The sequence below is a fragment of the Perca fluviatilis genome, chromosome 12 (genome assembly GCF_010015445.1).
Source record: "Perca fluviatilis chromosome 12, GENO_Pfluv_1.0, whole genome shotgun sequence".
Lineage (NCBI taxonomy): Eukaryota > Metazoa > Chordata > Actinopteri > Perciformes > Percidae > Perca > Perca fluviatilis.
The window spans coordinates 31,376,125-31,389,726 of NC_053123.1; the positions used below are offsets into that span (position 1 = coordinate 31,376,125).

Genomic DNA, 13,602 nt, shown 5'->3' on the forward strand with positions numbered 1-13,602 from the left:
AATCGGTAAACTGTGTGTTTATTTCAACCAAAACTAGAGTTGTGATGGTTGGAAAAGTGGAAAGACGACCCAAATCGGCTTTTCATAGTTTTATTTTGTTTCTGTCGACTTTGAATGAAGTGTGTTTTACGATGCTAAAATTACTGTTTATTTACATGGAGTCTGGTGGGTTTAGGGAACACATTTTTGCGGATGTTTTTATGTTTAAAAAAAGGATCTTACTCTTTAACAGAAAGGTCTATCTCTGTAGGGATCCTTTCCATAATGTTATCAGACACGTAGAATATTAATCTGAGTCTGTCCGCGGCAAAATGAGCACTTTTAGTGGCTGTAAATTGAAGTTGCGCAATTGCCCATTAACTTACATTGCCGCTTGTTTCGCTGCTGGCGACTGCAGCGGTTTTGATTAATACTGGACCAATGTCAAAAATCACTTAGACACAAAAACATAAGAAAATAGTATTGAAAAAGGTTGAGAAAAAAAAAACAACAACCCGAAGTTACCCTTTCAGATGTTCTCGCTAATGCTGTTATTGACACTAGAAACCACCAACTTCACTGTGATGTTGAAATAACTCTGATGTCTCTTTCTTTAGTCACTACATGAGACAGATCCTCGAGGCGCTACGCTATTGCCACGACAACAATGTCATCCACCGAGATGTCAAGGTATTTCTGACTATTTTTTATTATTATTATTTAATTGTTCTCAGTTTACTACAACCTCACCGGGCTGAAGCTGCAAAGTGATTGTGGCTGCTAAAGAGGCACACTATGGGACGATTTCAGCGTAGAACTTTCTGAATCTCGTCGTCTCTTCCAGTTAGACATTTATTGTTGACGTCTTTGTGTAAAGACGCCAGGGATGCACAGAATCCAGGATTCGGCTTCGGATTCGGCCGCCGTAAAGACGGCGCCACTGATTATGGGAAGTTGTTTACGTAGGTGGAGCGTTCAATGCAGCAGGCTGTGAGAAAGTGGAAATGGAACTGGTGAGCAGAACAAGTTGGTGTTTGGCAGTACTTTCAGTCAAAAGAAGGCCGTTCAAGTCCAGCTACATGTTCAATTTGCAATGCTGATTTGTCTGGTGGTGGCGAGGACCCTAAACAATACACAACATCGCCGCTGTTACATTTGGTACGAAACATCCGAAAGAATACGAGTTGTGCACAAAGGAATCTACAGACAGCAGCCAGAATGCAGCAACTTCAGGTAAATAAAATGAAAACTACACGGCTGTGGACGTTGTTTACTTCATTAGTGCGTTTACTGTGTTAATGGACTGAGGACGGGAGGAGGATTCGGTATTCGGTTTCGGATTCAACAGAATCTTAACCAGTGGATTCGGTATTCGTCCGAACCCCAATGAATCTGGATTCGGTGCATCCCTAAAAGACGCCTTCAGTTTGTCACCCTCGCATCGGGTTTGTCTGTGGATATTCGATCGCACGTTGTGCATCTGCGTAAAAAAAAGGTGAGGACGCTTTTGCTTGCGTCCGTGTGCCAGTCGTGTGATTGCATGTCAGTATTTGTGTGTTTGTGTGCGCTGCAGGCGGCAGGTACAGTAGTCTGCAGTTTGAGCCAACTCTAACATTAAGACCCCTTTTCCACCAACAAGAACCAGGTGCTGGTTCAGAGCTAGAGCTAGTGCCGGTTCGGAGTTGGTTCGACTGACGAGCCTCCAAAGAACCGGTTTGCTTTTCCACAGGCTAAGGAGCCGGCACAGAGCCAGGTCTTACGTCACTGTATAAGTCTCATTCTTTCCCAGCAACGTTAGCTCGGCGGCGGCGCCAAACACAAACACACCATAAACAATGGCGGACGTTGCTTTGCTAGTGATGTTCACGGCTTTGCGGAACTCCATCGGCATCCAACGTGTTCGCGCGGCTCGCCCTTATAGTGCAAGAAAGCAGCTCGTTTTCCTCCTCTGCCCACCGCTGCTGTTGCTTAATCGCGTCCATCGTGTTTATCTGCTAATTCAAAAATGGCGGTCACAAGTTTCTGTTCGTCTTGTTGGTCACGGTAACCCCGCCCCCCCCCCTACCGCTGACGTAAGCGGTTCTTACTTCTGGCCCAGCGATGATTTGGTGCTACTTAAGAACCACTTTTACTGGTTCGGAGCTGGTCCTTTGGTGGTCGAACAACAAAGAACCGATTTGAAACTAGGCCCCGACTCCGAACCAGCACCAGCTCATCCCCGGTGGGAAAAGGGGTAACCGTAGAGCCAGCCTGGTTCCGGGAAGAAAAAAAACAAACTAAAACAAAGGCTTTGCGTTCAAAGTGGCGTCTCCGGTCTCCTCTGTCTCACTCTCCGCTTTCACAAACAGGCGGCGCAAAACACAATCCCCTGGCCTCAGCCTCCCCAGTTGTGAGTTTAATGGTTTTAATGTGATATCCCCCCATCTCCATTGCAGTCCTTCCTTTTACTGTATGTGTTTTTTTTTTTATTGCCCATAGTCACATTATAAGTCCACAGTCGGCTCCCAGCTTGTGGGTTACTGTCTCAGTCCTGCTGAGCTTTGTGCTCAGGTGTTAGTCATGGTCGTCCACGTACACCTCTCTGTCTCCACTTGGCTGCTCTCACACACTGGATCCCTGCTGAATCACCGGCTCAGGCGGGGGCTCCTTGTCTATGTGTGAGCGATAGCCAGCCGGTAAGTTCAGCAGGACGCGGGGGCTGAGACCGCCTGTTTACAGTTACAGCGTGTGTCAGTGCAGCGTCATGCTTTTCTTAGAGCCATATCTCGTTTGTTTTAGCTCTGGACAGCTTCTTTTTCTTCCCATTTCCACCACTTCAAATTTGACACAAAGATCCCCTTTGGACTCCAGCATGAACTGATGAGATCTCGGTGGTCAAAGTTCCTCACAGAACACATTTTGGGCAAGAATTCATACACTAATTATGACTGTAACTACATTTCCATCGCTACGTTATAGTTTTTTAAGCGGAGTTTTGAGCCATAAGTGATCGCTGTGAAGTGTTTTTAGCTCCAGTAGAAGAACTAATCTCTAAAGTATCTTTTAGAAGACAGTTCAAATTAATTTATTAGGATAAACCCCCTTAAGGTGTATCCCCAACATCTCACAATCATTACATAACAACAGAGTGACAGGGAGACAAATTAAAATAGAAATACTATTAGCAATACGACAAAAACGTACATACAACAGGGGGGAAAAAAACAATAACAAAAGAATACTAAAAACAGAACACATGCATAAATTCATCAAAACATTACAAGATGCTTTTTCAATTATACTTTAAAACAATTTTCTTGGGTAATCTGTCAAGGGAGGGAATTTGTTACATGAATGTAAACTAGATTGAATTTGTTCTTTTGGGTTATTTACAGTAAACTGTAGAAATAGACATACAGTCTATGATGAACAGAACATGAATATTTGTACTAATGCAGCGTTGACATTGTCCCAGGGTGGTTCACGTCTATTATCACCAGTTAACAGAGTCTGTGTAAGCTCTCTGGTTTATCAGATGACCTGAGATTTATGCCCTGTACAAGAGACACACAGGGGGACACGGTACACACACACACACACACACACACACACACACACACACACACACACACACACACACACACACACAGGGGGACACGGTACGCACACACACACACACAGGGGGACAAGTACACACACACACACACACACACACACACACACACACACAGGGACATGCACGCACACACACACACACACACACAACAGGCAGTAACACACACACACACACACACACACACACACACACACACACACACACACACACACACACAGGGGACATGTACACACACAGATGCACAGACACACACACACACACATGAGCACACACACATGCACAGCACACAGCACACATACACATACACACACAGACGCACACACAGGGTGACATGGGCCACACAGACAAACACACACAGACACACACGCACAGACACACACAGACACGGTACGCACACAGACACACACACAGACACGGTACGCACACACACACACACACACACAAGGGGGACGGCACACACACACACACACAGGGGGGACGGTACACACACAAACACTCAAAACACATCAACCACAAAGCTGTCCTTGTTGAATATGGATCAGCTCGAGTGTGCTACGTCTCTCCATGCATGAAAGTCATTGAATTCATTTAAAATCCCAGTGTTCATAAATCCCCGCGATGTCTCGGTCGTTATCTTCCTCCACCCCCCCCCCCATAGACCTCCGCCGGCGACGGCAGCAGCACACGGCTCCGTTAGCGTTGGCGTGTCTATTTCTGTGGATCCGTGCGTTTGGCCCTCTCGTCGCTGCAGACGGAGTTCATGCAAATGCAGCCGCAAAACTGATAGAAATAGCATCATCTGGCTCGGTGTCGAATGCACAAGTTTGCGCGCTGCGAGCCAGAGAACTTTGTTTTTCTGTTCACACACCCAGTGTGTTTGTGCTACGTACGGCATGCTGGTCTGACATTAAAGTGATGCTGAATGTTTTGATCTGCAAAAGCACAGATGCTCCTTGGCGTTGTGTTGAGAAATCCGCGGTGGAACTTTTTGATGTAAACATAAATGCAGAGAGAGCCAGAGCCATACCTTACCATTCAACAAGAGTACTCCTTTTCTTCTCCAGGTATACTAAGGTATAGGGATTTCCTGTCAGAAGAAACAGAGGGCTTTACCTCTGTGAACCGTAAAGCTTTTTGCTTCCTAGAGTATAACACTCTGCAGGAACACTGAAAACTTTTGCGCAAACGTCGGCGTTCATGCCTTCTGGTGGCATTTCCGCTCGTCGTGTTAGAGATAACTTCTCTTCAGCCTGTGGTTAAAGTTGAGCGTGTGACTGAGTTGTTGCAGTGTTACAACTTACAGCATTGGTCTTACATCTGCCACAAAGATCAGGAAGTGCCGTTCTTATAACTCCACTTAGAGACATCGGTGCTAGGCAGTTGTCTTTGTAACAGTCTCTTCAGGTTCAGGTTACTTTATTGGTACCAGCAGGTAAACTAGGTTTACAGTCTAAGAGGCAGGGGCAGGACATCCTTAACACTTTGTAAACCACCACATAACATGCAACACACAAAACATTAAAACATATAAAACAGACCATAGAGCATGGATTTAAAAACAAAAAAACAGTACATGACCATGTTAACTTGTGCAGTTATATGCAGAAATTCTCCAGCTAGTACATGACCAAGGTGCTTGTGTGTTGTGTGCAAGTAATTCTACAGTTTGTCTAACAGGGTTATTGCCGCCGTTTTTAAATCTTGTGGTTGTCAGTGTTTCCTTTAGGATTTTTTTATAGCAGTGGGGGCAGGTCCGAACACCCTTTTTCTGTCGAGTGACCGTGCTATTCTCCAACATGCACTCTAACAATGCAGCCCTATTTCTGATACCATGGGGGGCAGAAATGTGGCGCCGCCACGGTCAAATCAACATAGAGGAAACACTGGGTTCTACAACCAGGGACTATTAGCCTCCGTCCAGAGGGGAGATACTGGGATTCCCTATTCAGAGGGTGTAGGCTGTCTTCTAAGATGGCCGTAGCTATCCGCTGTAGTTGTTTAGCGTACGGGGATGTGTGGGGGGCAGCTGGGACTCACCAGTCAGCTTACTTGACAATCTTACAATTTGATTTTGGCGATTCTTGTGCTTAACTGAAACACACCCAAACCATGACACTAAGGAGAAAGATGTGATGGATTCGATAAAGGCCTGAAAAAATAATGTCATCATGGTCTTGTCTATATGAAAATGGTACCATTTTGCTGCTTCCCTTGGCTTATTGTGCACGTAGCTACAGAATGTGGTCCTAGGGGGATAATTAAGAAATTGCAGCTGTTTTCATAGGCGTTAAACAGTCAAAAGACAGTTTGGCTCTTTTTAAAGTGTGGTTGGATGATGGTACTTATCCATAGTCAGTGTTAGGCCAGATCAGGAACAAGGCCACACAAGCAGTGAGGCAGGCCAAAGCCGGGCTACTTTAAAGGGCAGTTCACACTTTGTGGTGCTAATCCTAAAGCATTTTAGCCTGGTTGACACCAGAACCTTCTCAGTTGTAACTGCTGAATGGGCTCTTGGCCAGACTGACTTGCAGAGCAAATCTCAAATTTGCCGGAAGTTCGTCAGGGTTTTCCCAGGCTGGACGTTTTAGAGACCAGACAACTAAACCATTACTCAAGACAATAATCGGCATATTACCCTTTTTGGAACATGGTAAAAAAAAACTTGAAAACAAACCCTGGTCCGTACCACTGTCTCTAAGAGTGGATGATATAGTTGTTACTAATAAGAACTGTATGGCCGAAGCATTCAATCGCCACTTCATGAATTCTGGCTTTGTTTCGGAGTCTTTAAACTCTGTCGTTCCAGCCCCTGCAGCCCTTCAGCACCTCCTCACAGTTCTTCCATCTGGCCTGTTTCAGTGGGGGGAGGCCCTGAAGGAAATGATGGCTCTGGACCCCAATAAAACAGATGATCAGATGATCTTGCCACTTTCTAAATTAAAATTGCGACCCCTGTCATTGCGGCTCCCCTAACGGCCCTCATTATTCTCTCCCTCCATACAGACGAAATTCCACCTGCATCGTTAATTGGTTTAAAAATCAATATAAATACGATTACGACCAGTTGAGATATTAAAAAAAAAAGAGAGAATTGCGATGCAATTTGTAAAAGGCCGAGGGCGTAATCTACTTTAGATTTGAATTGTTTGACTTCAGACCTCACTACGTTGTCTCATGTTTATTTAGTTATTTTGATGTGGGATTTGTTTGAAAAAAAATCTAATTATTAAATGTTTTTATTAAATGTTTTTTCTGCAATGCAATTTCAGTGTCACTTTTTAATAAGAAGACACATCTGTTTTGCACAGTTTATATAAATACTCCTAAACACATCAATATCAGTTTAAGTGGACTATATTGATTGGCTATCGGCAGACCAAGCTCCATCTTTTAAGACTGAACATTAGTCTGGAGGAGTCTGCTCTGTAGTTTCTACCGCACAAGAGGCCAACGGGCGTAGTTCAAATGACTCTGTACGCAATTGGACAGTCCTTCAACCAATCAGAGCAACGGTCCGGGTGACGTAGCAGCGACAGCGGCATCAACGGGTTGCTGCGCTTCGGTGGCTGCCATGTTGAACGTAAACAAAAAGCTGCTCGCCGTCGCTTCTCTGTCGTCGTCGTGTTAAACGCGCCAATAGCGCGCCAGGTGGATAAGCCAGTTTGTGATTGGTCCCCGCACATTTGTAATGGAAGCAGGATAGATAAACGTACAGGTTTCCAGCCTGAGCTGCAGGGAGAAATCAAACCCCCGGCAGATCGGGCTCTAGTGGACGCTATATTTAGAATATTTTCAGTGCTTCACCTCATAAGGAGAAGATTCCAGATCGGCCCATCTGAGCTTTCATTTTCTCAAAGGCAGAGCAGGATACCCAGAGCTCGGTTTACAGCTATCGCCATTTCTAGCCACTGGGGGACCATAGGCAGGCTGGTGGAACTCATTAATGTTAAAAAAACTCATAAAGTGAAATGTTCATGCCATGGGACCTTTTTAAAGGGTTAGGAACTAAAAAACCTCGCAGAACACGGGAGTTGCTGGGCTGCAGCTGGTCAGTTTGAGACGCAGTTCTGGAAATGAATGAATTGAATACAGTCCCTCTGCACAGCAAATGCCACATTCTACATATGAATAGGTACCAGTGAGCTAGATGGAGAGAAGACTCCTTTCCCCGCTGAATACTTGAATGTCAGCTGTTTTTACAAGGTAAAATGACCCTCTGGTCCACTCGGACCTCTTTGTGAAACACACAGAGGACTGTTGGCTGCCTTGTTAGCGCTGTTTGTGTGATGATGGGTGGCTGCGTGGCAGAGCTTATAGCTTCTATAAATGCATCCAAACGGGCCTTGAGGTGTTGACCAAGAAATTCTGACATTGAAGTTTCACAGTCAACACACTCGTGCACAAATATCTGCATATATTTATAGACACACTGCCAGTTATGAATGTGTCTCAGCTGTCCAGGATTGATGGCAAAATTACCCCTTTGTGCTCCACAGTGCTCGTCACGTTCACCTTTTTGTTGCTGTAATTGCCGCTGTTTTTTGTTTTTGCAAGGTTGTTGTCAAGCTGTTCAATAGTCTGTCTTAAAGTGACAGGCGCATGCTTGTCGTCTCTTTTTTTAATTTTATTTTCGCATTATGCTTTTGTCCCGTTGCCAGATATTGCTTTGTTACACATGTATTGTACATGTGATGTCAGTCCTGTGTCATTAATAGTTACTAGCGCGATTGCTTGAGTCCCAGTATTTATTTTTACCATAACTTTATCTACAGCGCTAAGCATAAGCATAAAAAAATCATCTTTTGGAAATTGATCTTAATGCCTTAATTAAAACAATGAGGAAAAATCCAACCTTTAAGGACACCACTTTTCTTTGTGAATGAATAATGTATCGTGAATAAATAAATGTTCTTCCTTAAAATACAGGGGGCATAAGTATACACACCCCTATGTTAAATTCCCATAGAGGCAGGCAGATTATTATTTTTAAAGGCCAGTTATTTCATGGATCCAGGATACTATGCATCCTGATAAAGTTCCCTTTATCCCCGCACACACACACACACACACACACACACACACACACACACACACACACACACACACACACACACACACACACAGAGGTTTAAGTAATAGTCTTCGATACGTGCCGCTGGCGTCTGTAATGAAGCCAAACAAATGGGGGAATAATTTAAATAACAGTTGCAATCATTCATTAAGGAATTGGTTTCAGCAAATGAGCGACAAAATGGTTTCAATTAAGCGACCACAGGTAGCTTTCAGCCAATAATTAGGGTCAGGTTTTTAGCGTTCTCACAAGACAATGGTGTAATTTCCTCTGGCGACAGGAAGAACACATTCAATTCAATTTTTTCAATTCAATTTTATTTATAGTATCAAATCATAACAGAGTTATCTCGAGACACTTTACAGATAGAGTAGGTCTAGACCACACTCTATAAATTCCCAAACCCCAAAAATTACAGTAATTCCCTCAAGAGCAAGAATTAGCAGTGGCTATCGCGACAGTGGCGAGAAAAAAAGACTCTTGGTAGGCGGTGTCTGACGGGGCCGGTTGGGGGGGTGATGAACAGTAGCAAATAATAGTCACATTAAAGATAATGGAACAGTGACACATGTCCCTCACTTCTCTTGAAAACCTGTTTTTGTTCACACCTTTGTTACAGTTTCACAGTCTGAGACGAGTGTCTTAAAATCTCTCTCATCAGCGTTCTAACTTACCAACCAGCTGCCATAACTGAGAATAAAAGAAGCAGCTGTGCAGATACTAGTGCTAGTAAAAAGAAATTACATTTAAATTTGCAGGTGATGATGTGACGGTATAATATTCTCCTAAAAAGATGCCAAAACTAAACCTCAATCAGAGATAAGGCGGTAGGGGACACTGCTCTTGATGCAAAAATTTAATTTTGAATAAGGATGCAAGTACATAATTTATTGTTTTCAGATCTTTATCCATTTATCTAAATGTTATTTTCAGTAGGGTTACGCCATTTTAATACCGATTTAAATACAGAATGTATTTTTATGAAGCCAAAGTTTGTGTCTGCCTCCTTCTGACACCAAAGACTTTTCTAGTATTTAGAGACACACAGAGAGACTCACACACACACACACAGAGACACACACACACACACACACACACACACACACACACAGAGACACACACACACACACACACAGACACAGACACACACACACACAGAGACACACACACACACACACTCAGACACAGAGACACACACACACACACACACACACACACACACAACTGCAGTACATTATATTACAAGCAGCTAGGGCTTGGCGATATCATTATACAATCACACACACACACATATATATGTATGTGTATGTATGTATGTGTATATATATATATATATAATATACATTGTCAAAACAATATAGAAGAATACATATTATAGACTATATATCGTAATGATGAGAAACCAGCAGTAACTGTGTTATGGCAATATTCAACAAGTCATCTGGAAGTTGCTTTATGTTCTGATCCTAAATATTGTATCCATTTTTGCACTAAAGTTCTTAATAAAATGAGAAAATACTAATATTTTAATATATATATAAATAAGTATTTAATACAGGAGTAAAACAGGCTTCACCACGTGGTTATTTCACAAAGACTATTTATTTATTGAATTCCCAGAAAACATGCTATATCGGTGCTATATATGTATCATTATCGAGATAGGAAAAGACCTGCAGTCAGTGGCCCCGGCAGAAATCAGCTGGTCTTATATTATTTAATTTGTATGAGAGTGTGCTCCTAGCGTAGTTTTATATATGACCAGACATTGAAATATTTTCCCGAAGCAGAGAGAGAGAGAGAGAGAGAGAGAGAGAGAAAAAAAAAAAAAAAAAAAAAAAAAAAAAAAAAAAAAAAAAAAAAAGAGAGAGAGAGAGAGAGGTGGATGAGCTCTGAGCAGACAGCTGTCAGCGAGCCTGTATGGAGATATGAATAACATGATTTTCATAACCGCCATATTCATGACCATGTTAACACACGCGATTCAAACACCATGCTATAGCTCCGTCTGTTGGTTCAGCGTCCATAGCAACCAGTTTATCTACGGACGGAGTCCTAAAAATGAACATTGTGATTAATGGCGGATGGGTTGTTGGGGAAATAAGGTAGAATTAATGAGAAAATGATGACTGTGACCAGAGCTGCTGTCAGCTGCTGCTCCTGTGCACATTAACACATCGCTATCATTAGAGATGTGTTGCGTGTCTCACGTGTCGGGACAGAAGACTTTTGGCCGCGTCCCCCTCTCTCCCCCCCCCCGGGCCCGTAGGCTCACACAGCGGCCCGGAGCTCAGCACATCACGCGTTATTATCCTCTCCTCGTTGTGCCATCTCCCCACCCAGGGGGAACTCCATTTCTCTGTGTTTGGCTGGGTGTTTTTCCTTCCTCTAGCCCAGTGGTTCTCAAACTTTTTTCAATAATGTTCCCTTTTATGAATTTTTTCTTTAAGCGCTAATCATTTTCAGTAGAAAAAAAAAGTCTATATAAAGAGGAACAGTACAGCGCTGTCAGCAATAGATTTACTAAACAACAGCCTTGGACCTGAAAAAAACGCTGATATGCTAAATGCTGATGAGAAAAAGAGACAAAAACTGTAAAAAAGACAAAAACTTGGAAAAAGATGGTAGAAGGAAGGAAGTAAGGCAAGAATAGGTTAAAATAGTATCAAAAACTTAAAAAACAGTGACATAGGAAGAAAAAAAGCGAGAAACGTAAAAAGTAGGACAGTAGAAGGAAGGAAGGCAAGATTAGGTCCAAAGAAGCCGACACAAATGTCACATTTTTGGTGGGGAAAAAAAAAAATTCGCTATAAAGAGGAACAATGTTCTGGACAACAGCCTCGTAACTATTAAACATTTTGTTAAATATCTCACGTACCCCCTGCAGTCCTCCAAAGTACCCCCATTTGAGAAACACTGCTCTAGCCTGTGTGTGTTATGTGTGGTTACACTAGAGGGGTGTCTGATTCTCTCGGCTGTCTGCTTCAGTCTGAAAAACCCCAGGCCCCTCGGGGGTGGGGGGGGGGGGATATACACACATCTGCAGGGGCCACACTTCACAGAACATTGTCTTCCTGAAAGCTCTCCCAATACAGTCTCGCACACCTTCTGCTCCAAACACGAGTGCACACTCTTGTCATCCCTCTTCAATAATTTACACACAATTACTGAACAGGGTTTGTGACACATGGCTATCAAATATTTATTGGTCTGCTGTTAGCACATGACGGGCGCTCTGCAAACATTTCCTTGTAGACTTGGAAATGACACTGCTTTGTTCCACATAGATGATATACATTTTTTATTTTTTGGGGGGTTTTGTGAAAGCGAGAGCGCCATGCAAACAAAAAAGTGCCCCCGCTAGAATCCGACCGGGGGACATTGCAATGTATGTATTTATTAGGGCTGTCAAAATGAACGCGGAAGTAACGAGTTAGCGCAAATCCCTTTTAACGCCACTGATTTACTTTAACGCACGCACGTCCTGTGATTTTGCCCAGTAAGCTGCAGCAGTAACGTTGCAAGCTGCAGCGGAACGGGGAGCGGGTCTTATAATCAGGGTTCATACGTTTTGAAAAAAACCTGGAAAAGTTATGGAATTTGAAAAATGCTAATTCCAGGCCTGGAAAGGTTTTGGAAACATAAAAAGACCCAGAAAGTTTAGGAAAAGTCATGGAATTTTTTTTAACACAGCTTAATAATGCGTCATTAATAAATGTATTTTCACGTCTTCTTAACCTCAACGTTGTATTCGGGGAGCGATATGATGAATCCCACTATGAACCACAGACATTATCATTTATTTTATAGTTAAACCTCTGAGGGTAAACTTTAACACACATTTTTATTCTTATTGTATAATGTCGACTGACATTTTCAGGAATACATAGTCATGGAAATTTGCCAAAAAGTCATGGAAAAGTATTGGTTAAAATGCATATGAAGCCTGTATAATACCTCCCATGAAACGGGAGTGGATGGCTAGCAGAAACAAAGCTCCTTGAGCAGAAATGGATAAAGAGAAGGCTCTTTCAAACTGCAAGTTGAGTTTCAAAGCCTTTCCGGTAGGGCTGGATCGGAATATTCCAATATTCGTTTGATGGGTAGGCATTCGAATTTTCAATTTTGGGATTCGAATATTCGTTTATTTAAAAAAAAAAAAAAACGTGCGTGCAGGCTGAAATTCACTCTGGGGTTTTGTCAGGATTAAGCTGCTTGCTAAATGTCTGCTACAAGCAAGCGCTCAGATGTTTGTAGAGGTCTGTATGGTTGTACTGTAGCAGCCTGGTGTCGTTTCAGGCGATTTTAATAAAGGTAAAGATAATGCATAATGCCAAGGCCGCCAGCCGGTGCCTTGGCACACACGTTACTATAGACAGTCCGGCAATAACGCAGGTCTTTATCCATTTGTTTTGAATGCTATTAGAAAAACTAAACAACTCTTCTTGTTCCTGTTAATACTAAACTGTTTGCATGATAGAAAGCCCAAATACTGCTGACGTTTTCACGATAGAAATCCTGGGAGCCGCTTCCTGACCTTGTGGGAGACAATATCGACTTCATTTTCACTCATAGAAAAAGCTGTTGTAGAAGGCTTGGTGGGGGGTAATTTTCTGTACTTTGCTGTGAGTCCTGTAAAATTGACTCTACTTGCAAGTAAACAGACTTTGAGACAATTTCAGTGATTCTGTCCATTCCTTGATAAAGAATTATCGTAACACATGCCTGCAGCAAAAAGGTTTCCCATTCAACTTTTGGAGAAACGCAACCCGACGTCAACCTGCATGGGAACAAACGTGTAACGTTAACCCGCTATCAGACTTGTCGGTCATTATCGCGGCGTGCGAGTCCCGTAACGTTAACGGTAACAGGGAACATCTCTGCCCGCTGTCGTTGCTACAAAAGTTTTAAACACCATGAAGGTAAAAAAAATGAAACCCAAGCACTGAACTACCGT

At 42.9% G+C, this 13,602-nt stretch overlaps 1 protein-coding gene across 1 annotated transcript in view; it reads left to right on the forward strand.

Annotated features, from left to right (window-relative positions):
* Window positions 1–13,602, forward strand: part of caska (calcium/calmodulin-dependent serine protein kinase a) — a 217,587-nt gene that overhangs the window by 111,486 nt on the left and 92,499 nt on the right. The window contains exon 5 of the mRNA XM_039817259.1: window positions 597–669. Within this exon, the coding sequence (XP_039673193.1) occupies window positions 597–669 (73 nt within the window). The remainder of the gene's footprint in view (window positions 1–596; window positions 670–13,602) is intronic.